The sequence below is a fragment of the Crocuta crocuta genome, unplaced genomic scaffold, assembly GCF_008692635.1.
Source record: "Crocuta crocuta isolate KB4526 unplaced genomic scaffold, BGI_CrCroc_1.0 scaffold235, whole genome shotgun sequence".
In the NCBI taxonomy this organism is placed as follows: Eukaryota; Metazoa; Chordata; class Mammalia; order Carnivora; family Hyaenidae; genus Crocuta; species Crocuta crocuta.
In genome coordinates this window covers 3,724,345-3,751,036 of record NW_027531285.1, presented here as the reverse complement: position 1 = coordinate 3,751,036, position 26,692 = coordinate 3,724,345, and the positions used below count along the sequence as shown (strand labels likewise).

The window sequence follows — 26,692 nt, the reverse complement described above, 5'->3', positions numbered from 1 at the left end:
CATTCACCACATATAAACCCAATGCTTATCACAAGCACCCACTTAATTCCCATCACCCTTTTAGCCCATCCCCCACCCATAATAAACGAGTGATCAAATAATTTAATGTTTCTCTGAGTTCTGTGAGCTACTTGACCAAATTATTCAAACCCAAAAGAGAGGCAATAGAAACTTGTGATTAATAGCTTGGGCTTGTCACAAGCACGAGGCACAGGGTAGGCGGAGACGTGCTGTCTTGTAGGAGTGAATGCTTAATCTGTGGAATCTGATGCTATCTCCAGGTAGTGTCAGAATTGAGTTAAATTCTCCAACACCCCCTTGGTTGGTATGCAGAACCCCCATAACTCCACACATGGAAATGCAGTCTCAGAATACCAAATTTAGTGCCCTTAAAATGAGACCCCAAAGAGCTCTCTCCCTTTCCTTCATGTGAGGACACTGCAAGTCAGCCATCTGTGAACCAAGAAGGCCCTCACCAGATACAATCTGCCTTGACTTAGATTTCCCAGCCTCCAGAATTGTGAGAAATGTATTTTTGTTGTTTAAAGCCACTTGGTCTATGACACTTTTGTTACAATAACCCAAATGAACTAAGACATCTGCACAGTGAAAGAAATAATTTTCACAAGAAGTAATGTAATAGAAGTACAAGATGATATATTGTAAAATATACTTTGCTTATTTCCAAACAAAAGAACAGTATAAAAATAAAATTTTTAAAAATACTAGTTAATTTGTGACCAAACAGTCATTTCTGAAACTTCAGTATGAAAATACTTTGTAAACTAATGTAATATATGATAAATAATTAATAAGCATTATTTATTCATAAACTGTAAGAGAAAATTGCATATTGTTTCTTGAAGAAATAAAAAAAATGTGACACACTTATTCTGAGACACTAGGAATCTTTCTTTTACACTTCAAATGTAGCAAGCATGTAGCAAAATCTTTTGTATAAAAGTCTATCAAGAAATGCAAGATTCTTTGGCAAAGGGAAGGTGGACTCGTACAATGTACCGTATATGACAGACTAAGTAATATACATGGAGCTTTACATTGTTAAGTTCATTCAGGTTTCACAACAATGACCCTAGGAGGTTAATAATTGTGCCCATTTTATTTTTTTAATTCAATTTAATTTTAATCCCAGTATAGTTAACATACAGTGTTGTATTAGTTTCAGGTGTACAATATAGTGATTCAACAATTTCAGACATCACCCAGTGCTCATCCAAACAAGTACACTCCTTCATCAAATTGTGCCCATTTTATAGATTAGTAAATTGCGTATCAAGAGGTAGAAGTTTGCCCAAAATTATACAACCAGTGATTCAAGGAGTCCAGTTTAGAACCCAGGTCTTTGAGACTCCAAAGTCCAGGCATTTCACAATATGTGCATCCCAAATGTCACTTTGACTCTTAACATTATAGACAGACCAAGATTCAGTGCCATACTCTTCTGTAATATCAGTCTACTATCAAGAAGCCTTTAATTTCTATCTTTTGTTAACTCATTTCCTAAACACAAATAACTCTTCATTTAGTTCCTGTCTTATACATGATCACTGTTTTCTGTCAAAAATTTAAATTACTTGTAATATTCAGATCATTCTTTATTTTTCTTTTTTTAAATCTTTTTAAGTTTATTTATTTATTCTGAGAAAGAGAAAGAGAGACAGAGAGAGAGAGAGGCAGAGACAGAGGAAGAGAGAGAATCCTTAGCAGGCTCCTCACCATCAGCACAGAACTGGATGCGGGCCTCGATCCCACGAACTATGAAATCACGACCGAAGACAAAATCAGGAGTCAGATGCTTAACCAACTGAGCCACCCAGGTGCCCCACACCATTTATTAACCTATGTTCCCTTTTAGCTTAAAATAAAGCCTTTCTTTCCTAGAGACAAGTCCCCATCCCCAGTCAGTTTACATCAAAAGTCTGTATTTTTAACAGAATTAAATCCTCAAATTATTTTTCTCTCATCAGCATAGAGCTTTAAAATAAAGTTTGAGATTATAATTCCTCATCTTATGTGCCATTTCATTGGAAAACAACAGTGTAAAAACCATATTGCATAAACCATATTGCATTTGGTTTTTAAGCAGCCTGAATCTAAAAAGCAAAAATCCTCATGTCCTTCCAGGGAGCAATTCCTCTGAGTCATTCCTGAGAAGGGCTTTGCATCACTGCTCCCCAGAAACATAATGATCTTCAGACGCCTCATTCTCTCAAAAGAAACATCTTTAATTGGAGAAAGTAGGAGAAAAAACAACTGGGCCAAGTATTCTCAGAGGATCTTAAACTGCTTTTCACAGCTCATTTATAAGTTTGTCTCTTCTCTTACCCTTTCCACGACCCCCACAGATATACATGTATGTCACTTTTCTTTTCAGAAATTAGTCATTTGTAAAGAAACCAATTATTTTTACCGAAGCAATCCATAATTGCATTTTAAAAGCTGGTGGTATTACAGGCAGTGTAATCAAATGCAAACATGTGAGAGTGTTAGATCATTTGTCCAGCATAGTGGCTGTTAGTGGTCAAATTGAGCAAAGAATCTGATGTGCTTCCAGGACTATCAATTGAAAACTGCTTATGTCTTAAAAAATAAAAAAAATAAAATCAAGTTCTATATGTCAAACTGAACTTCCTAACACAGAATTCAGGCTACTGTCATCTCTCTCTGAGAACAATTTCACATAGCCTCCCGAGGTTACCCCAAATCTTCTGCACCCACAGTCAGCGCTCCACACTTGTCCTATTACTATTTAAATCATACTATGTCTGGGCGCCTGGGTGGCTCAGTCGGTTAAGCGTCCGACTTCACCTCAGGTCATGATCTCACAGTTCGTGGGTTCAAGCCCCGCATTGGGCTCTGTGCTGACAGCTCAGAGCCTGAAGCCCACTTCAGATTCTGTATCTCCCCTCTCTGTGACTCTCTCATGCTCACACTGTCTCTCTCTCAGAAATAAATAAAACATTAAAAAAATAGATTAAAAAAATAAATCATACTATGTCACTCCCTTTTTTCCAGTCACACCAAGATTAAAATCTACCACAGCCTACAGGACTCAAGGTGATGATACAGTTCCTGGCCACACCCAAAGCCTCATTTCCACCTTTTCCCCTCACTCATGCATTTTCACAGCATTGTCCTCATTGTTAATTTATCTTTTTTCAATTTACAAAACATGTTGCCATGTGGGCTCTCGCAATGTCTGCAGTGTACTTCTCCAAGATATTTGGCTCACTTTCTCATTTCATGAAATTATCTGATCAATGCCCCCTTTCAGAGAAGAATTTTCTGATCATTTTCATCATGCCCTATCCCCCTATTCTGTGTTAGTTTTTCCTCCCAGCATTTATCACTAACTGATAGAATATAAGCTCCCATCAGGGCAAAGATATTTTGTGTTCACCACTATAATCCCAAGAACATTGCCAGAAACATATATAGAAGTGAAAAAGTATATGTTGAATTCATTAATTTATGGGTGCAAATATTAAATCAGTCAAATTTAGTCATGTTTAAGTTTATAACTTTGATGTTATTTATTCATAATCCATTTACTCCTCCTTCTGAAATACTTTCTCTTTTGAAATGCTATCCCTTTCCAACAAATGTGAATTCAGTAAAAACTACCAATAAAAATGTACTGCCCCCTCACCAGTTATCTAAGGGGTGTGTACAAAAACAAACTACAAAAATCTGGCTCCTTATCCCTGAAACCAAAGTGTGAGCCTAAAAACTCTCAAAAATACTTGTAGCTGATTGAGTCCAGTGTTGTATCTTGAGAAGACATCCAGGTTATCTAGTTCATATCAACTCCAGCATCCAGTAGTTCTATTTTGGGAGCTACCCAATATTCTTCCATAGGTTTCCCCTCCCCCCACCACCCTGTTTTGTTTGTTTGTTTTAATTAACCAGAATTAGTTTCTATTGCTTCCGATCCAAAATCCTAACTAACACCCATGACAAACTTATATTCAATCCAATATGCCCTAAAATAGTAATAATAAAAAAATAACAGAAAGTCTCCCAACTCTTTTTTCTCTCTCTCATCTTTCCCTCTCAGTCTGTTCTCCACACATACTTCCCAATTATACAGCATCCTTTAGTTACTCAAATCCCACCTCTCTGGAGACATTATCCAGACATGCCCTTTCCGATGATTTTAATGTTTCAAGTCATTTATCCTTCCTCTCATCTAGCATTGTTTACTCGAAGCTGACAAATTAAAGTAGAACTTAAGTAATCAATATGATTAAACCAAATCTCAATAAGTTATCAATAGCTTCTTAATCTCACCATGCATATTTGCATTTCTTTAAAAAGAGGCTACTGTTATCAAAATTTGTTTGTTAAAATTTCAGGCAGGGTGACAAAGTGAAGAATTTTAGAAAGCAAAGGTAGCTACTTTTAAAAATGTGTTAAATCACATCACTAAAGCAGCCCATCGATCTGATCACAGTTCAATTAGAGATACAGAAAGACATGAAAATGTATCCATCAATAAACAGATTTTAGTTGAATTACTTTTGTGAGTAAAGCATATAGCCCCACTGCAAATGCTGAGTCACAGAAACTTATTATGTGACTAAATATTAGTAACATATCCTAAGTACCCCCTTTATCTCCTATTCCTGAGTTCTGGGAAATGGGGACAAAAGCATTGATTAATTTCTAACCAATATAATATGACAAAGGCAATAGGAGATATAGGCCATTGATTAGATAATACAAAACTTCATCTTAGCAAAATAGGAGAGAGATTCTTCCTTGCTGGCTTTGAATATTTAAGTTTCCATGTTGTGGGAAAGTCTGAGACAGGGTGATTCAGCAAGGATCTGTGGGCTTATAGGAACTGAAATGGGCCCTCAACTGAGTCAGGAAGAAAGTGGAGACTGCAGCCCTACAACCACAAGGAACTGAATTCTACCAGCAACACTCATAAACTTGGAAGAGGACCTCATGCTCCAGAAAGGAAAGTATCTCCACAAACTTCAATCAAACAAAAGCTTGATTGAAGCCTGTGAGACATGAGCAGAAGACCCAGCTAAGCCTTACCCAGAAAGATAATAAATGGATGTTGTTTTAAGCCATTACATTTATGATTATTTGTTACACAGTAATGGAAAATGAATACACTAGTGTACCAATGAAACAAGAAGATAAAAAGCATGTCTGGAGAAGAATAAATATAGACTGTGGATTTAGCACATGCAATGTTCTTTTACTGACTGGCTGATCATATCCAATTCAAAGGATTGATATAAGGATGAATCAGAATTTTATGCATAGAAATTAAGGCTTTGGGTTAATATTAAACATAAAAGTGAGTTCTCCCCTCATTTACTCTGCCATTATGACTCAGTGAGTAACACAGCCCCACCCATTGGCAGCAGTCAAGACCTGCTACCTTCATTTAAATATTTTTTAATGTTTTATTTATTTTTGAGAGAGAGAGACAATGTAAGCAGGGAAGGGTCAGAGAGAGAGGGAGATACAGAATCCGAAGCAGGCTCCCGGCTCTGAGCTAGCTGTCGGCATAGAGCCCTACGCGGCACTAGAACCCACGAACCATGAGATCATGACCTGAGCCAAAGTTGGACGCTTAACTGACTGAGCCACCCAAGCACCCCCATTTTAAAGAGTCATACTGGCCAATTCTGAGCCACTGAAAGTGGGAGCTTGGAGTATTTCAGGATTTCCTCTATCTACCCACCCATTCTCTCACATGTGAGAGAGGAAGTGGGTTCTGGAAATTGCTACTTGTCTAGGGTATTTGGTGATTGGTTGTTAAATGGACTCCATGGAGATCCACATAGGAATGCAGTTGTAGGTTCTTTGCCTATTCTACTCTGTGTTTGGATCCCCTTCTACCATGATACCTGCTTTAGTCTATTGCTAACATGGTACAGGGCTTTTATCCATTTGTAGTTTCCATCCTGACTTCAACCTAGATTTACCTTAGTATTTTACCACCTTGCCAGGAAACCAGAGCTGCTCAAGCTCCTCCTGCATCTTATATAAGAACCTTTACTATCTTGAAAGTGCTACCTTGTTATTTTCAGAAAAACAGAGATTACCTCACTGAAAATCCTCCAGCCCGGTACAATTTGAAATCATCAGTGAGTGATTCACAGGTTTCTAGACACTTAAAAAATTTAATTCAATATAATTTTTGTCAGCATTATGGTTTAATGGAATGAAAATGGCTATAGCTCCAGTAAGTTGGAGTGCTTTAGAGAAGTAGTACTTTCTACCAAAGCATATTTTTAACGTATTCACTGAACACATTCTCATTAAATTTTCTATTTTTACAGCTTACCAGTTTAATTATACCCCTGTATGGCAGGTGGTTATGATTTCCTTCTCCACAATTCCCTCACACCTACTTTCTTATAAAGAGACTAGAAATTGCTGTGTTTATTTCATTGTTGATACTATAAGTAAAAGCATCAGAAATTTGACTATTCTCATATTTCCTGGAAGTTCTGACCGAGCATATTTTCTCAAATTTGCAATGACAATTTTGAAGAAAAGTGCTTATAGCATAGAATTCTTAGTGTATTCCTCCAAATATAAATGCCAGATTTTTTATTTTCTCATTTCGTGCTACTGTTTTTTTCTTTCAGGCATAATTTTAGTCTTTTTTCTCTTCATTTTCTTTGTGTTATCAATCAGCATTCCATTATCACATTTTCCCATGGTCTCATTTCAACTTTAATTTCATTCACAAATCCAATACCATATGCGGTAACCAACCTCCACCCAGATTTAATCCTTCCTCTCTTCTTCTTCTTCAGGCACTTGTGCCTCAACCATAGTGCAAAGTATTCCAAGAAGTTAAAAATAATATAAGGTAAATTTATTTAAAAGCTGTGCAATGGGGAAGAGAGTTAAAATTCTGTGAAGGACTGACAAACCATAAATTGATGAACTCTTAAACATAATTTTGATTTAATACAATCAGTAAATAACACCTATTTTGCTTGCAACTTAAAATTAAAATGATGTGCCACAATTGGATATATTGCCAATATATCCATGATATGCCATGAAGGTTGAATTGATGAAGACTGCATTCACCTAGAAACAGTCTTCATTTCTACTTCTCCTGAATAAACCACTAGTGGTAGATTACAACTTAAAGCACACTTAGCTGCAAACAACTATGATTAAAAAAAAAAAAAAGTGGCGCTATTCAAAAGTATTATTCAACAACAAGATGTAATATATTAAAAAATACTTACAATTTCTTTAAAATACTCAGTAATTCCACTAACTTCTCTTCAAGATTTTTTGGTTCATATGAAGTAAGACCACCACGTGCTTTTTTAACATGGATAGCTATATTGTGAGAATCATCAGGCTTTGGGGGTTGAAGTTCTTCTGTGTCTTCAGTAGGTTCTCTGAACAAAGGAACATAACAGATTGTGGTCTTATATATTATACAAAAATGACTGACATGGGGCGCCTGAGTGGCTCAGTCAGTTAAGATTTCAGCTCAGGTCATTATATCATAGCTTGTTGGGTTCAAGCCCTGCATTGGGCTCTGTGATAATAGAGTACAGAGCCTACAGAGGCTACTTGGGATTCTCTATCTCTGCTCCTACACACTCTCTCTCTCTCCTGCATGCACTCTCTCTGACTCTCGTGCACTCTCTCTGTCTCTCTCTATCTCTCTCAATAATAAATAAACTTAAAAAAAAGAAGGATGCTATGGCATCCCTTTCTCTAAAAACAATGAGTGTCTTGAACTCTTAATTCACTGTTAAGAGCAGAAATGCATTGTTGTAAGATAATTTGGCATTTTAATAATGTATGCCTTTTCAGTGCCCAATCATCAGTAGTGCTATTACATACATCTACCTAAAAGCGGACATACATAAAATACTTTCTATATTCAGAACCTGATTAACTGTCTTATTATTAATAACTGTGTTATTAACTGTCTTAAGTGATTAAATCATCTTTTGAAATTAGATGTACATAACTTAGTAAATATTTGAAGTCAACAGTCGATATCCTTCTTTTTAGAGACATATACTTGTTTTTCGGTGTTTCCTTCACACCAATAATAAAACTATTTTAAAAACTTTTGTTTCCATGGGGTGCCCGGGTGGCTTAGTAGGTTAAGCATCTGACTTTTGCTCAGGTCATGATCTCGCGGTTCGTGGGTTCGAGCCCCATGTCGGGCTCTGTGCTGACTGCCAGCTCAGAGCCTGGAGCCTGTTTCAGAGTCTGTCACTCCCTCTCTCTCTGACCCTCCCATGCTCAAGCTGTCTCTCTCTCCTAGAAATAAATAAATAAGACATTAAAAAAAGAAAAAACATTAAAAAAAAAAAACTTTTGTTTCCAACTGGTAAATTGTGAACATCTTGAAAGCAGCCATTGTTCTTTATTCTTGTGTTAGGAGATGTATGGCTGAATGACCATTTCCCATTCATTTTTCTAGTTCCAAGCATTTCTATTAAGTAAAGTCCTAAAAAGCCAAAAGTAAAACAGTAAAATGCTGTCATCCTTAAGAATAAAGCAGTGTGGAGGAGATGATAAAAGCCCAAATGATCATAGATTACTGACCTGTAATTATATACATGAGAATATTAAAATTGTACTTAAATATAATCTTATACTACATGGGATAATAATAATAATAGTAAATAATCACCTTAGTATCTAATATACATTTGAGGTTTTATGCTGGTTGTTCTGCTAAACATTATATGCACATATCTCATTAATATTAGCCATGTGAAATAAATAATATTATCCCACATTGATAAGAAAATTACAGGTCAAAGAGTTTGTATAATCTGTCTTGCCTCTCATGGCTAGTATACCTGGAGTTTCTTTAATCTACCTAAAATTTGCAGATGTTAAAGCTTAGTAGTAAAGCTTACTTAATATATACAGAAAGAAGATAGCCTAGATTAACTTACAAAGATAAAATTAAAAGCCAACATCCATTTCCCCTTCTATCACTTTTACAGAACCTCAAACATTCCTGCCATACCTAGAATCCCACTTAAAACTTGATCCCTACTTACTCCCATAAATAATAAGCACAGTAAATTCAGCAATGATGAGAATTCAGGTATATAGCAATTTGTATTTCTATACTCAGCCTGGATGCTAACATGCAAATGAAATGAAATTCTTATATTCTAGAAAGGAGAAGCCCATGAACTAGAGGGAAAAGTGAGGGTAGATATAGCCGACTTTGTAGAAAGAATATGGAAAGTGAGTCCCCATGAACCTAGTATTCTTCTGGCCCAATTTCATCATATTTGCCCAAAGTGGATAACTCCTAAATTTTCTACTTTATATTGTAAATCTCAAACTAGCCAAAGGATTCAGAATAGTCCCCAATCACATTTTAGCTTCTTGAAATTAACCGGGAGATACTAAACCACGAAAAGCAACATAAACAAATAGGTGGTCAGACACATTAATTGATTAGTTGATTAAATTGTGCCCTATACTCTTCAGGAAATGGCAGAAAATTATCCTCATCATTATACAGCAAAACTAGCAATAATACAATATATTAAATATGTATAATACATATAAAGATAATATTATGGATAATTTCATGATAATAAATTTGAAAGCTTATTTGAGATAAATCACAGTAAAAGTACAAAGTACCATATGGATAACAAGAAGAAAATTTGAATTGTTCTAAAGATTTTAAAGAATATAACTAATAAATAAGAATCTTTCTACAAAGAAACTCCTGGCCAAAAGGGCCTCAATGATTAATTCTAACAAACTCCTAATAGATAAATAAACCCAAATACTTTCAGAAAATACAAAAGACAGCTATACTTTCCAGCTAGTATTATGAGCCAGTATCATTGAATATAGATGTAAAATCCTAAGCAAAATATTAATAAACTGAATTCAGTAATAATTTTATAAGACAGTAAAGCATAGCCTAGTTGAAACTATGCCAGGAACACTATTTCATGAATGTTGTTCAACACATTAATGGAATAAAATAAATCATGATTATCTCAACATTTCTTATGATAAAATAATCATGTGTAATATAAACTCCTACAAAACTAGAAATAGAAAATTTTTTTAGAGAAAGAGAGCATGCAAGTAGGGGAGAGGAACAAAGAGAGAGAGAAGAGAATCTTAAGTAGGCTCCATACTCAGTGTGAAACCCACACAGGCCTTGATCCCACAACTCTGGGTTCATGACCTGAGCCAAAATCAAGAGTCAGATGCTCAGACTGACCCAGGCAACCTGAAGTGAACCTTCTTAATATGACAAGAGACAAAAATCAGTTGTATTTCTGCTTCCTTACTATCTTTTTTTTTAATGCCACTTAGTTTTATTGCAATATACCTAAAATATACATAATTCAGCAAGGAATAAGTGATGCCAGCATCAGTAAAAATGCCTTCAAAAGTTTCCCCCATTTTCTCATAAGACACATATGTGGGTTATAAAGATGGTGACCCACCTACTTAAGATGAGGTCTTATCATGTCATGTACAGCCGTAGTATGACCAGGACTTCACCCATGCAACATCCGATGCAACCACATAACACTGGCCATCAGTGGACAGGGCAGCCAGTTATCTTCCTGGGCAACAAGGTCTCAGGACAGTTTGCTTATCCAATATGTTCCTTACTATCTAATGGAGGAAGGCACTAGTAGATTAATCAGTCTCTAAATGTGCTATTGAAAATTGTTAAAAGTGATATGAAGAATTCATACATGTTGTGAAAAACAACTATAGGATACTTATAAGAATGTAAAAATAGGTGACCTATTTTGCTTGCCAGGAAAAGACAATGTCTCTCAGAGAGAGAGTTAAACTGGTATATAAGATTAAAAAAAAAAAAAAAAAGAATATTCCAGGAAGAAGATATAAGGAATTTTCCTGAAGAAATTTCTAAAGATGTTAATTTCTGCTCAAAAATATTTTGACCCTGGGGCACCTGGGTGGCTCAGTCGGTTGTGTCTGACTCTTGATTTCAGCTCAGATCATGATATCACAGTTTCTTGAGTTTGAGCCCCACAGTGGGCTCTGTGCTGGCAGCACAGAGCCTGCCTGGGATTCTCTCTCTCTCCCTGTCTCTCTGCTCCTCCCTTACTTGTACTATCTCTGTCTCTCTCAAAATAAATAAATTAATTAAAAAAATATATAGGAGTGCCTGGGTGGCTCAGTTGGTTAAGCATCTGACTTTGGCTTGGGTCACGATCTAGCGGTTTGTAGGATCAAGCCCTGCATCGGGCTCTATGCTGACAGCTCGGAGCTCGGAGCCTGGAGCCTGCTTCAGATTCTGTGTCTCCCTCTCTCTCTCTGCCCCTCCTCTATTCGTTCTCTGTCTCTCTCTGTCATCAAAAATAAATAAACATTAAAAAAATTAAAAAGAAAAAAATAAACTGTTATCTTTAAAAAAATATTTTGACCCTATCAAACAGACATAGCCACTGTACAATGGATTAATATTCTCTCTTAATCTTTTCAAACTTGTTTGATGTCACTGTATCTAATTAATTCTGAATTAATTTTTACTCAAGGAAAATGATAGGGATACATGAAATTATCTACAGAATTGGATGGTTACCATAACTAGAGAGTAATGAGGGAATTCTAGTTATTTCTCTGCTCTGACTTTTTAAGTTTTTTTGGTATTATTCCTATTGATTATTAAATTAAAAAATACATAATATATTGTAAGTTTGAAAGTAACAATAAAATGAGTGTTAATGTACCTACCCAGATTTTTAAAGTACCCATGGCACTATACAATTATTCTTCCATGGACAGATATATAGCACTCACACCAGAGACAACCACTACCCTTAATTTTGTTCATATTATTCCTTTGGTTTTCATTATACAGATTAATGAAAAATAAATGCATCCCTTTAAAAATCTAATTGATTTTAATTTTGCATATTTAGTTTTGCACTTGATAGAAATGAAGTGATTCTTACAAATTCTGTAACTTGCTTTTTTGTTGTTGTTCAACATTGTGCTTATGACATTTAATGACCATAGTTCATTCATTTTAATGCTCTATAAGATTTCATTATATTTATGTACCACAAAGGGTATTTTCTTAGTCTGTAGGTGACTAGGATTTTTGTTTCCAGGTTTGTTCTGTTTTTTATCTCTTTGTTTACTATATACAAACTTGGCTACTATGACGGTCTTGGATATGCACAACTTCTCCAGGAATCAGAATTACTATATGCACAACATGCATCCTTAATTATACTGTAATGTCAAATTGTTTTCTAAAATAGCTATAACAATAGCCAAGGTGTAAATTTCAGTTGATCTACATTCTCAGCACTACCTTATTTTGTGAATCTAATTGTAAAATATTGATCACTTTTCATGTGTTTATGGAATTATATTGACTATAGGAAATCACTAAGTTATTTAATTTCAAAGCAACCATAAAGAGAAAAAAATAAAAGATCACAATATCATTAAGATGTTATTTGCCTCTTTCTTGCTGTGTTGAAATTTAATCATGAAAAATAATGATGGGTAAAACTATTTGCTACTAAGAATGATTCAAAATAATAGGATGAAAAATACCAGCAGTCAATGAATTCCTCATTGCCACATGCTTGCAATTTTTAAAAAGCCAAAAAAATTAATTTTCTTCTCAACCCTCAGACCCTGAGTACACTGCTTTGTAATATTCTGTGTGACAAAAGGAAAAGTACAGATAAAGCATTTTTGCAACATCTCAGAGATTTTTATCTCAAGTAAAAGTGAGTTATCTGACTGTATATGTCATAACAACTAACTCAGTATTGTTATAACCATCCATTTATTTCACTCACTCCATATTTACTTGAAAGAATAGCCAAAAGACAAATATAATAAGTGACTTGTATGTTTGGATACAACTTGGATATTTGTAATGTATTTTATCAAAATGAGTGAAGTAAAGTTGTCACTTCAAATATACAGTATCCGCTGCTTAAAACAAAAGTTAAGCTATCAAGTAAAAATTTGATTTTTGGAAAACTTGTATCCACTTCTGTAAACTTGACACCTTCCTAACATGCAAGTCTTTTCTGCAGATCAGTGATTATATAAAAATTGCGATCTTGGGGCGCCTGGGTGGCTCAGTCAGTTGAGCATCTGACACTTGATTTCACCTCAGATCATGATCCTAGGGTCATGGAATTGAGCCCCGTGCTGAGTTCCACACTGAGCATGGAGCTTGCTCGGGATTTTCTCTCTTTCTTTCTCTCTCTCTCTCTCCCTCTGCCCCTCTCTCACAACTTGTGCTCTCTCCCTCAAATAAAAAAAATATATAAATTAAAAAAAGTTGTGATTCTATATATTATATAAGAAAACGTGTCAGCATTTGCAAGATCTACATAACCCAGCGAACCAATGTTTTTCAAATGGCCAATGTATATTACACAATCATGCATTAGTAAAAGAGCTATTCAGAGTGCAAAATAATAGTTTTTATAGACATCAATGTATTTAAATTCACCATATTAAAGATTTTTTTAAAAAGCCTCAGTAAATTCAGGCAATAGAGATTACCACCACTAACAAGAACATAAAATAAAACTTAGTATACATTATCTCATTCAATCCTCCAACATCACCGTAGAGTATGTAATATTGTCTCAATTTTAGATGAGAGACTAAGACTCAAAAATTTAGATAATCTTCTTAAGGTAACACAATTGTCAAATTGTAGAACTGAAACTCAAACCCAGATTTGATTAGTCCAGAGGCCATTACAATACTTTGCCACCTATGTATTCTTGAATTCTAACTCTTACAAACTTTTTAAACTTAGTCCCCCAAATCTTTCTGTAACCCAATCTCCCACTTTTTTGTAAATCCATATAAATTTTACTAGGAAGTAGTAAGAGCCAGAATAATATATGGAATCTTTCTTAAGATGTTTGCTATAGGAATCTTCAATCCTTTTTTTTTTTTTTTTTTAGAAACTGAAGTCAGCGTGATTCATAAAAATACAAATAAATACAATCACTTTAAGTATACTACATTAACTCCATTTGTTAAGCTTAGCTTGATTATTACTAGGGCCAAACCAGGGAAATAATTATGGGCAAATTCCATCCCCAGGACATAAGTTTGTAAATTGCAAGCTTTGTCTTATGCTGAGCAAGAGTGCTGGCTTTGTCCTACACATTGCCAACATATCCAAAGTTAAAATTGAGGATTCAAAGACAAGTTCCTTATATACTCTTAACAGCAAACACTGGAATCCTGTCATCTCATAATATAAGAAGAATATTCTAAGGTTAGAGAGAGGTAAGCAGTATTTCCCTGGTTTCTACCATATAGATGCATATGCCAAGCTCGGAGTCTCCTCTTTTCATTTCAAAAAAGCAATAGAAAATCCACAGGTACACATGAACAGTTGGACTTAACATGCATTCTATGGAATAAAGCAGCAATACATTTTTCATTAATATATGACACGCTATATGAAAATGCAAGAAAATCAAATTATTTCAAAAGGATCATTTGCCTACTAAATATTAATTGAAACTAAACAAGCTCAAATTTAAAAAGTTGGGATATCTAAAGACAACCTTGAATATAACAACATATTAATATATATTTATACATCATGCTCATTCTTGACTTATAACATAAATCCCACCTATTCACAATCCAATTCGATAGACATTTACTAAACTCCAAACCCAAACAAAGAAGCATATTTTATGTTTACTCTCTCAGCTCCCAGGTATGAATCATTTTAATTTTTCCATTTTAATTGCCCTACTTTTTCTACCCAGAGAACATTGATGAACTGGTCACATACCTGAGTGATTACAAATCTACATTATCTAATTTCTACTGATTGCTCATTTTTCTCAGCATTCTTCTATTTTTTTAAATTTTATAATCTTTATTTTTGAGAGAAAGAGAGAGAGAAAGACAGACAGAGCACAAGCAGGGGAAGGGGCAGAAAGAGAGGGAGACACATAATCTGGAGCAGGCTCCAGGCCTTGAGCTGTCAGCACAGAGCCCCACACGGGGCTCAAACCCACATACCGTGAGATCATGACCTGAGCTGAAGTTGGGAGTTTAACGGACTGAGCTATCCAGGTGCCCCCTCAGCATTCTTAAATTAACTTTGTTAAACTCTTACACACTCACCTCAATGGCTTTTATCTACTCTCTTTTCCATCCCCATTTCCATATTCTATAGGCAACCTTGCTTCAGTACCAATTCTCTCTACCTGACCTTTGTATAGGAATTGATGACTACTGACTGTTGAGAAACAATAATAAAACATCATTCTAACCATTTAGCTATACTGTCACTCAAGCTGGACTTATTAAAGAAAAGAATTAAATTCAGAGAAAACATGGCCTGCAAATTTTAGAATTTCTCTTCCTGATTTCATAGTAATATCCTTGAAGAGATCTTAGCCTCATTAAGCTAATATAAGTAATGAATGAAGCATCTAGTTATGGAGAATGGAAGGGTCCATTTGGAGACAGGGAAGCAAATTTCCTGCCAATAGTACACATTTGATAAATGGAATCTATAAGAAATTACATCAGCATTTATAATACTCCTCCAGTTGAACTCATAATTGAACCATGTGCACTACCTATCTCTTAACCGATGGTATCACATTTTTCCATTATCAGGATATTGGTCAGGAATTCTATGCAACACAAATTATGCCAGCTGGGATCTACTGGCCTCTTAAAATCTAGATAAGGTTCCATGCAAATCCATGGAAATACAAAGCTCTCCTTAAGAGTTCAACATTTTCCCAGATGACATTCTGATTTTACCTCTTCCACTGTGTTTCTTCTTAAATACTCTTTAATCCATGTCTTATTTATCCAGAAATAAAACCAACTTTGCCTATATTTCTTCAACCAAACTAAAATAAACCAAATATTTAGAGTGTTTCTAAGTTCAATAGAGTTCATCAGACACAGGGGTTATCCTAAAGAGATTCTGTATCACATATAGCACATCTTAAATGTGTTCAACCCCATGCCTAAGAAAAATGGTTTCTCCTCACTCAGTGCACATTTCTCCAATTATTTCCTGGCTCCTCTTGCTTTTTGTTTGCCTCTTGTTTTCTCTGCCTTTCCTCACTCCTGAATAGCTCCACAACTCCAAGTTAGAATACCTCTACCCAAGTCAAAGCAGTTCAACACCTATTCCCGGACAATTCCAACCAAAACTATAAGGAAGAAAGTGTCATGGAATAATCTACCATTCCTCAGTGCCAGTTGTAAACATGGAATGGCATTTTTTGACAATTCAAGACTTGAAACTTTCTTGTAACAGTTCACTCTAACACAGGGAAATCCTATGCACTTAGGCAATTTCTACAAATTGCCACCACTTTGCTATAGTAATGCCCCAGGCCATCCAGAGTTTCATTTTTATGGCACAGCAAAGGATTTAATTTGGGCCACAAAAGACATCAGACCGTGGCTGAGGCAACTAGTTAGATTTCTATAAATTTCCCTCCCCTTCCCTTCACAGAATTCTCCAAAAGGTCCAAATATTGCTTTCATAAGCTAGCATGATAGTCTTTCATTTCACCCTTGCCTTTCTTCCTTTCTTTCTCATTCCTTTTTTCCTCTTCCTTTCTTCCTTTCTCCCTCCCTCCCTGCCTCCCTTTTTCTTTCCTTCCTTCCTTCCTTCCTCCCTTCCCTTCCTTTTTCTTTCTTCCCCTGTACTGCAAGCCATCACCACTATCATGTTGATATATATGGAAGAGATTATCTAAATATTTTGAAAAAAAATCCCCACAACTTTCTAGTGTCAACTACTAAACTGGGCAATTACTGTATCAGCCAAAATAGCTTTGCCAGCACTTGGATAATAAACAGTGTGAAGACCATCACATGCAGCTGTGTTTTTGTTTGTTTGTTTGTTTTGGTTTGGTTTGGTTTGGTTTGGTTTGGTTTTTGTCTCAGGGACTCTTTTCCTTCTTCTCATAGCCAACTCTTACCTATCCTTGAACTTCAACGTCACTTCCTCAGGGATGTCTTGATTTTCTAGTACATTGTCTGCCATTATAACACTCAGTGCAAACCACCTCCCTCCCTCCCCCTGCCTTCGCTTTATCACTGCAGACACTTATTACACTTCATTTATTACTTCTTAGTGCCTGTTAGTACCACCAAGCCATACACCTTCTGAGTATGAGACCCTGTGTCACTTGCATGTAATACATGGTCAATACTCAGTACATATTGTTTAAATGAATAAACAAATGATAAAGCATTATTATAAGGTTTCTTCTTCGATTATGTAAATTTTTGCATTCATTTTTAAAGAAAAATAGTAAAACAGAATTATTACAATTCTGACTTAAAAATACACAGGAGCATCTCATTCAATATACCTCAGAACTTTATAAGGTTTTATAATCATAAAAAGGATAGTTTCCTTTGTTCTAATGTTAAATACATAATTTTCAAATACCCTGTGGTTAATTACCCTGAGGCCAGATTCAAGCTAGCACGAAATAACCACTACTTAGCTATAGCTGTAGCACATGGGTAATTTTCACAATGCTAGAGAATGAAATTGAGTCCAAATCTCAAAAGAACACCACAACTAAGAAAGTAATTCTGTAAAGATTTTTTTTTAAGTCAGTCCATCAGAATCCATTTGCTCTAGGTTTTCAGTAGCTTTATCTCCAAATATTCATCTTTATTTTCCAGCATTTTCTGCACTTACACTTTTAGAGAGAATTTATAATCCATCAAGGTAGCATGTGTACTATACCAAATAATTATTTTAAAATGTGTTTGGGAAAAATATATATATTACAGAGAAGTTCCACATCATTTTAACCCAGATCAAAGGTACATGTTGCTGCTGCTTTTAGATGTAGAAGTAAAATTTTGAGCTTCAATTCAAGCAGCCGAAATGTTCTAATCTCTTTAGAATCTAAAGTCCAAACTAAAGCATCAATTTTTTGCACAAAACATTCTTTGACAGCTTTTGGAGAAATAGGTAATTTGGCCAACTGAGCACACCAACTTCTGGGCCCATGAGAAATATCCCAGCAGACTTTTCTGGTTAGGATGCTTTATTTAGCACACTGAAAGATATTCTTAGTAAGATCTCAGGGTTGGTGGACAGGAAGCACAGTAGCACACTGCCAAAATCCTTTAACTCTTCCTAGGTTATTCAGTTTTAAGTTATATAACACAAGCTAAGTTAAAATGGTTTTACTAAACATTACCATTAGGTGGTTATAAACCTGTTATAATCTGTTATAAGTTATAAGCCTAGAAATCCCTTCTAAACAGAGCAACTTACTCTTTCTTCTTTGTCCTTTTTTGATCCTATGCCTAATTAGAATTAAATCATTTAGGATAATAGATAGTTACTGGACTTCATTAAAATGCCCTGAGTAAAAATATATCAAAAAAGTCTAAAATGCCACACTCTGCATATTAAGTGCAACAAGTGATTGCTGCTAAATTTAATGAGACAAGTACATTATAGTCAAAGCCCATACACAGCTTTGCAGTTTAACAGTAAGCCCAAAGACAAATGAATAAATGGTTAAAAATATGGTCTAAAATTTCCCAATAGAAAAGATGTGGCTTAGTCATTTTTATTCATTCTCTAAAAGAAAAATTATCAAATTCTCTCTAGGCTTACTATCCAAAAAAGTAAGTCAAATGAATTATAAAAGTCAAACAAGAATAAAATCTTCCTTATAATACCTGAATTTCTACTCTCCTCCCCAAAAGTTGCTTATTTAATAAATATATCTTCAACATAGATTTCCACAATTCTGTGGATGCTGATTGTTTTCTCAATTACTATCATTTCCTTAACCTTCTTTTCCTACAGAAATGAACTGATATAAAGGTATACTGATTAAAAAGCTATCTTTTCCAAGAAATAACAAGTGTTGGGGAGGATGTAGAGAAAAAATAACTTTTATGCATTGTTGATGGGGACATAAATTGGTACCGCTGTTGTGAAAAACAGTATGGAGTTTCCTCAAAAAAACTGAAAATAGAAATACCATACAATTCAGTAATTCCACTACTGGGTATTTACCCAAAGAAATGAAAACATTAATTTGCAAGATATATGCACCCCTAAGTTTATTGCAGCATTATTTATAACAACCAAGATATAGAAGCAATCCAAAGTGTCCATCTATTGAATGCATAAATAAGATGTGGTATATATAAAATGGAATATTTCCAATATATATACAACATGATCTTGCCATGTTGTTCCAAATGGCAAGATCATAAAAAAGAATAAGATCTTGCCATTTGGAACAACATGAACGACCCCAGAAGGTATTTTGTTAAGTGAAATAAATCAGACAGAGAAAGACAAAATACCATATGATTTCACTTATATTGATATATGGAATCTAAGGAAAAAAAATGAATAAACAAGCAAAACAGACCCATAAACACAGAGAGAAAATTGGTGGTTTCCAGAGGAAATGTGGGTGGGAGGTGGGCAAAATGGGTGAAGGAGAATGGGACATACAAGCTTCCAGTTATGGAATGAATAAGGGATGAGGATTAAAGATACAGCATAGGGAATGTAGTCAATGATATTGTGATAGCATTGTATGGTGATAGATGGTAGCTACAATTGTGGTGAGCATAGCAAAATGTACAGTTACTGAATCTCTATGTTGTACACCTAAAACTAATGTAACATTGTGCATCGACTATACTTTAATTAAAAAAAATTAAATCTGTCATTTCTTGTTTAAAAAGGGTGAATATTAAATTTGTTGAAGATGCAGAAATGTGTTACTGTTACTATTATATGTAATAATTTATTATTGTTGCTGTTGTTGGTTAACCTATTTGAAAAGAGGCAGAATTTTTGACAGATGTTATAAATCTATACAAAATATCCTCATTGCCTATAGCCATAGTCCATGATAATAATAAAAACTAGAACAATTAAAAAGTTCTTTCCATGCATAACTCTGAAGTGGGATATTAATGGGGGATATTAATATTATCTCCTTTACTCGAAGAAAAACAGATAAGTATTCAGAGGCTATTATTCCAAAATCATATTGTTACATTTGGGCAAAAGAGAAACTCAGATCCAAGTCATCTGAATCAAAATCCAGTGCTTTTTAGAAAAGAAATGTGGCAGATTTGATATCTTATATCTGTGAATATGTCAAAAATTACCTTCTTTCTAGGTGATTTGTAAATAAAATAAATTTTAGACAACTATCATAGTTCTGAGCCATCCTTGATCTATGTCCCATCCAGGTCTTCCATTTATTTTCATTTATGTGGCACTGCTCCAAGTGGAGTTAATGGTTATATGAATCATTTCTTCTACTCTCCTTGAACTTTCATATTTAGTAAGTGCTCTGGCATAAGGAATTCTCACCAGATGTCCACAACAAGGCTCTTGTCATTCTTCAAAGTCTTGCTACTGTATCTGTCACATGGCATTTATGTTAAGTGAATGACAGAGTGTTGAATACGGCAATGATAATAGGTAAATGTTATAGATGAGTAATTGTTATTAATGAATATCTTAATAGTGTTGTTATTTAATGTTTGCTAAGATTCATGTTTTCTCATCAATTATATTCTGCCAAAAGCCTCTCTGAATTACCTGAGCTCTAGCCCCACCATCCAGGTCTATATGGATTCATCATAGTACCAAGGGCCAGTGAAAGCTAAGCTCAGAGATTCATAATTTAATATATTTCATGAAATGTAATTTAAATTCAGTTTAAGGTATTTTTATTGCTACTTTAGAGGAGTTTCTTTCTGGCTTAACATATAAGTGTTTTGTATTTTTTTAATAGTCACCTACTATACACATTACAAGTAAAAGTATGATTTTACTTTTACTATGAGACATATATACTGAATTACATCAAACACCCTTTCAACATCTATACATAGTTCATATAGTTTCTTCTTGAACTAGTAATACTATAAAATTATAACAATAGATTTTCTAATGATGAACCTTCTTTAAGTTCATGAGATGAAGCCCATATAACCATGATGTACAAATCTAATACACTATTGCATTATTTCAGTGGCTAATATTTTATTATGTATGTTTCCCTGTATGATTATAATTAAATCATATAAATATATGAATATATTAATCATATAAATATATTAACATATATTTATATAATTAAATACTATGACTATAATTAAAATTAGTATTTATTATTTATGTTACTCTTGTCAATTTCTTTAAAAATGTTTATTTTGAGAGAGAGAGAGAGAGACAGAGAGACAGAGGGAGAGAGAATCCCAAACAGGCACTGTCAGCACTGTCAAGGGAGAGAACCTCTGCACTGTGAGCAAACACCCCCACATGGGGCTCGATCCCATAAACTACAAGATCATGACCTGGTCCTAAATCAAGAGTGGGACACTCAATCAACTGAGCCACCAAAGGGCCCCTATTCTTGCTAAATTTTGATATCAGAGTTATGGCTACAAGGCAAAATCACAAACTATGTTTATTGTTTTACACTGTGGAAAAATTAAATTGCACAGAAATTTTATCTTTTCTTGAACATTGGAAAGGAATTTCTAGTGATATCTCTTGGGCTATGGGTTTTAAGTTTTGCTTTTGTTCTCTTTTGCTTCAAAATATACTTTTGAAGAGTGCTTTTTACAACTTCTATTTATACTCTAATTATTTTTTAATTTCTATCTTCTTGAATAAATTCAGTAGCCCTTTTTTAGAAAATTAATCACATCTAGATTGTCAAATAAGCCTTGTTATATAACTCTATCATAATTTGTAATTTTCTTAGTTTTCTTTGTATCATTTATTGTATTATCTTTCACATTCCTAATAGTATTTTCTTTTATTATGCTTATTATATAAGGCTAGTTGCTTATTCTTTTTAATGATAAAACTAATGGAGCAACATACATTTATTAATCCCAATTATCATGCAACATAATTAAAATTCCTCCAAATCATTGTGTACATTTACTCTTCCCTACCAAACTTCATTTTCTTGGCTGGTCCCTAGCATGGAGTGCTGGAAATAGATCAAATACTTTCATTATTTGCGCTCCATTTGTTATTTAAAGCATATGTACATCAACCTTGTTTCCAAAAGAAGACATCATTACCTTTTTTCCTCCTGTTTGAAGAGGTTAGGCAGTCTGGTTTTTTTCTTCAGGAATATTTTTGGATATTGCTTTATAAACATATCGTGAGCTGACAGGATATTGTAAGAACTCTGGCTTTAAAAATAAGAGACATAAATTAAATTTTAAGTATCATAAGATAATAGTTTCCAAGGAAAGATTTTTGACTTAATATATACAACTTAATTCCATACTATTTAGTCTAAAAAACAAATGACAAAAATATGAAACATAAACATTCTGTGCCTTAAAAAGATCCACTATAAAAACTGTTCATAGTGTGCCTCAGTAAGAAATATTTTATGAATATCAGATTTATGGGACTGTCAAATTTAATTTTTAAGTTGAGCCTTCTTAAAAATTTTATTTCTGTAATTGATTAAAACTCTTACATAAAATATGCCACATAATTAAAATTCCTCCAAAAAAATTCACATTGAGTTCACATATACATCACCAACAAATATATTTATCTGAATCTTTGTAATGATTTATGAAAATCTCATGCACTGTGTTTTTAGAACTGGAATAAAGTTGTGTTAGACCAAAAGATCGGCATTTCCCAATCCAGAATATCAGTGGAATCATCTGGTATGCTTTTTTAGAAGTTCAGTTTTCTGATCCTTTTCCTGAGGAAGCAAGATCTCCAAGGCTAAAGGTCTACGTGGGCCTCTCTATTTTAAATATCCTTCTCCAGAGGATTCTATTTGTAGTCAGGTTTCAACCCACTGAAAATATAAAAAAACCAATGATCCACAGGATATAGTAAATTATTATTCAGTGTCAGGTAATGACATTTGTTTCTGGAAAATCTGCTTCATTCAATTCTCAATTGACAACCATCATGAAAAATTGGTCAATTTTTTAAAATGCTAAGCATTCATCTTGGCCGCTTATTTCAATAATTATCAAAAATGGTCATACTTAAAAATGAACACTTTGCCTCATGGCAATGGATATAAAAATACACAAGAAAGCTTTTCTTATTTCATTGTCAGTGTAAATAATAGCAATACATTATAAAATATTTATAACAGGTTTTTTTCTCCTGGCCAAAGTTTCCTAAAATGCCATATTAATTCTTTACACAAAACAAATACTACATACTTTAAGAATGTTATGTAAGTTAATTTAACTTAATCAATTCAAATAATGCAAAGTGAATTTGATTTAATATGACATTAAGCATTTTCATGCATAATCTTACACTATAGATACATGAAGCAAGAATATAATCTTTTTTTTAAATCCAGTCACTGATATCATTAGAAGCTTTTCCATTATCTTTTTTCTTCCCCAATTTGGAATTCACATTCTACATTCATTTATATCCCAAACATTGGGCTAAGATCTTTACACTATTTTTGTCTCTTTATATATTTACATAACCTGACAAGGTTGCTATTCTTTATTGCCCATTCTACATATAAAGAAATTGCAAACGTAATTCATATAATTAGGAAGTGGAAGACATAGGGTACAAATGAAAACTAAATTGACTTTAAAACCCATTGTCTTAACCTTTTGGATGTACTGCCCCTTAAGTAGTAAAACATGTTAGTTCAAAGTGACAGTCACTATTCTAGGCAGTTTACATGTATCATATAATTTATCCTTATACAACTATATTAGCTGATATTTCTATCATTCTCATTTTGTATATAAGGAAATTGAGGCCCAAGAAGTACAAAAGTGTGGCCTCTTTCCTTTGTCTACATGGAGCCCATGCTACAAGACCTGGAATCTTACTCCAATTGGCGATCTGGACAGACCATTTTTGGAGTGGCTAAGAAGCTTACATCAAAATGCTAAGACCCTCACTCTTGTCATTTTCTATGTCTATGACTGACCTGTCTGCTTCGTCTAATCCTTGAGAACTTTCAAGATTTGGTAGCTGATGTACATGGACCAGTATTTATGATCTATCTCCAAACCAGTATCTTCATGAAGTGAAAATGTGGAAGGTTGAAATGGAAAAGACAAATTCTAGAACTAGGCATGATATAATTTTCAAAATGAGGAGCTAAGTGCCCTATGATGCTATGATGTATATTCTAAATCACAAAATGCAATCTGGCAGTATATGCCTATCCTGAGTCTCTTTTGAAATAAAAACATATAGTTCTGTGTGTTCAGTAGGTATGCATTATTGTCTAAAACTATGTGTATGCAAATACAAAGGCAAATAAATGCCTCTAAATATGGATAAGAAAAGTAGATTAGGAGAAATGGTATATGTATAGTTAGAAAGCCAGGGATACAGAAAGATTAAGAATTATGGCAGAGTCAGAAAGTAGACCATGGACCCAAATAACTATTTGACACCTGAAAACTGTTCATATAATTTCTCAAGATATGAGTTAGCACTATGGACAAAATTCTCTACTTTATTGAAGCTCATCTGCAAGGAAACTCACCTACAGAGAAACCCCAATTTCCTCAAACAGATGAAGGGGAAATACAGACAAAACCTATAGATTTACACACCAGAACTCCAGAGCACCTTTAGGATGCTTACAATAGCCAAGCACATATTAAAAGATGGGCTGTATGCTGAACTGGGAAAGATCCTGCAGGTTTTCATTTTTTTTAAATTTTTTACAGAAGCCATAAATCTCTAATGTGAAATTTTTTTTTTAATTTTTTTTTTTAATGTTTTATTTATTTCTAGGAGAGAGAGAGAGAGACAGCGCGAGCAGGGGAGGGTCAGAGAGAGAGGGAGTCACAGACTGAAACAGGCTCCAGGCTCTGAGCTGGCAGTCAGCACAGAGCCCGATGCGGGGCTCGAACCCACGAACCGCGAGATCATGACCTAAGCGAAAGTCGGACGCTTAACCGACTAAGCCACCCAGGCGCCCCTCTAATGTGAAATTTTTATTCTTAAATATTAGTAACTGCTGTAGATTGAATTGTGTTCCTCCCTCCCAAATTCATATGTTGAAGCTCTATCCCCCAATTTGATTATAACTGGAGATAAAGCTATTAGTAAGTAATTAAAGTTGCATGAGATCGTGAAAGCAGGGACCTAATCTGTTAGGACTGGTGGTCTTCTAAGAGGGACACTCTCCACATGCACACACCAAGTAAAGGCCATGAGAGGACACAACAAGAAGGCATCTATCTGCAAGCCTGGAAGAGAGTTCTCATCAGAAATGAATCAACTGGCACCTTGATCTTGTACTTCCCATCTTTCAGAACTGTGAGAAAGAAATTTCTGTTGTTTAAAACAACCTACAGTACTATGTTAGCCTAAGCAGATAAGACGTAACATACTCTTTAAAAAGTTTTAAATTACTGTGTGAACCAATCAAAATAATCTTAGGGCTTTACACCAATTACACTATCCCAAGCCAGGGGATGGGGGCACCAGTTAATGGCCTTGGCAGGCTTCCCTAACTATATGACAAATAGTTACTTTTTCCCTCCTCTACTAGAGAAATAAAAGAACCTTAGTCTTGGGATCAAAACGACCTGAATTTGTGTACTAATTTTTCTACTTTATATAGACCTATAAGTATTAAAGTATTAAAAGTATTAAAGTCATTTAAGCTTTATATACTTTACTTGTTTATGTACTGAATGATAGATACATGTCTAAAAAATAATAATTCAATGTTTAATGCTCAATGATTTTGTATCTATCTCAAAAACTTCCCTATGCTACAACATCCCATGTATTTTTCTTCCTGGGTACAGAGCTAAACTGCATTTCCCAAGTTCTCTTGCACTTAGATATAGCCACATGGCTGAGTTCTAGCCAAAGGAACATGGAGGAGAGGGTGGGAGTGATGTGCACCATTTCCAGACCAGAACCATCAAAATCTGCCCCCAGCCTCACCAAAAAACCCTTCTACAAAAGATTCTCCATGTCTTTTTACCTTTCAGCTTAATTAGCAGGGTAAACTTGAAAATCACACACAAAGATGAAAGAACAAACATTTGAAAAAGGCCTGAGTTCCTAAATCAGAAAAGTCTACCAATCAAAAATAACCCTACAGAGAGCTTGATGTGAGAAAGAAAGAAATTTCTATTGTGTTATACTGCTGAGATTTACGGTTTATCTATAACAGCAAGATTTCCTTAACTAGTTATATCTTCTGTATCCCAGTCAGTTTTTCTTATAAGTCTGGAAACATAATACACTTCTAATAAAATACTTATTGATTAATTATGTTTATCTGGCTTACCAAAGGCAATTTACATTTTTTATTTTAAATTCGTTAAAACAAGTCATAAAAGTTGAATCTATTCAACCTCTTATAGATTTTTTCCTGCTGAATTTGTCTTATAAATGTTGTAGCATCGATTTATTTATGTGATGAAAATTGAAAATATGTGAATGTTATTCTTGCATCTAGAAGATAGTGGAGGTACAATTTGATAAAAATTAAGCTCATTTTATATATCTATATATAACATACATAGATATACTATTATGCATTATATGTGATGGATTTACATATTTATTTTATTATATATTACATTGTATATAATGGCTTTTATTATTTTATTATGATATTAAAGAAAGAAGAAAAATGCTATGTGA

The 26,692-nt window shown here is 34.2% G+C and overlaps 1 protein-coding gene across 10 annotated transcripts in view; it reads right to left on the bottom strand.

Moving 5' to 3' along the window:
* The window catches only part of CNBD1 (cyclic nucleotide binding domain containing 1), a 446,985-nt gene that overhangs the window by 356,820 nt on the left and 63,473 nt on the right, over positions 1–26,692 (bottom strand). For all 10 annotated transcript variants that reach the window (XR_013336910.1, XM_077771341.1, XM_077771342.1 and 7 more), the window contains 2 exons: positions 22,129–22,242; positions 7,260–7,418 (listed from right to left, as the gene is read on the bottom strand). Coding sequence is in view for 9 of the 10 variants with exons in the window: in XM_077771341.1 (XP_077627467.1) it covers positions 7,260–7,418; positions 22,129–22,242 (273 nt within the window). In the remaining variant the exon portion in view is untranslated. The remainder of the gene's footprint in view (positions 1–7,259; positions 7,419–22,128; positions 22,243–26,692) is intronic.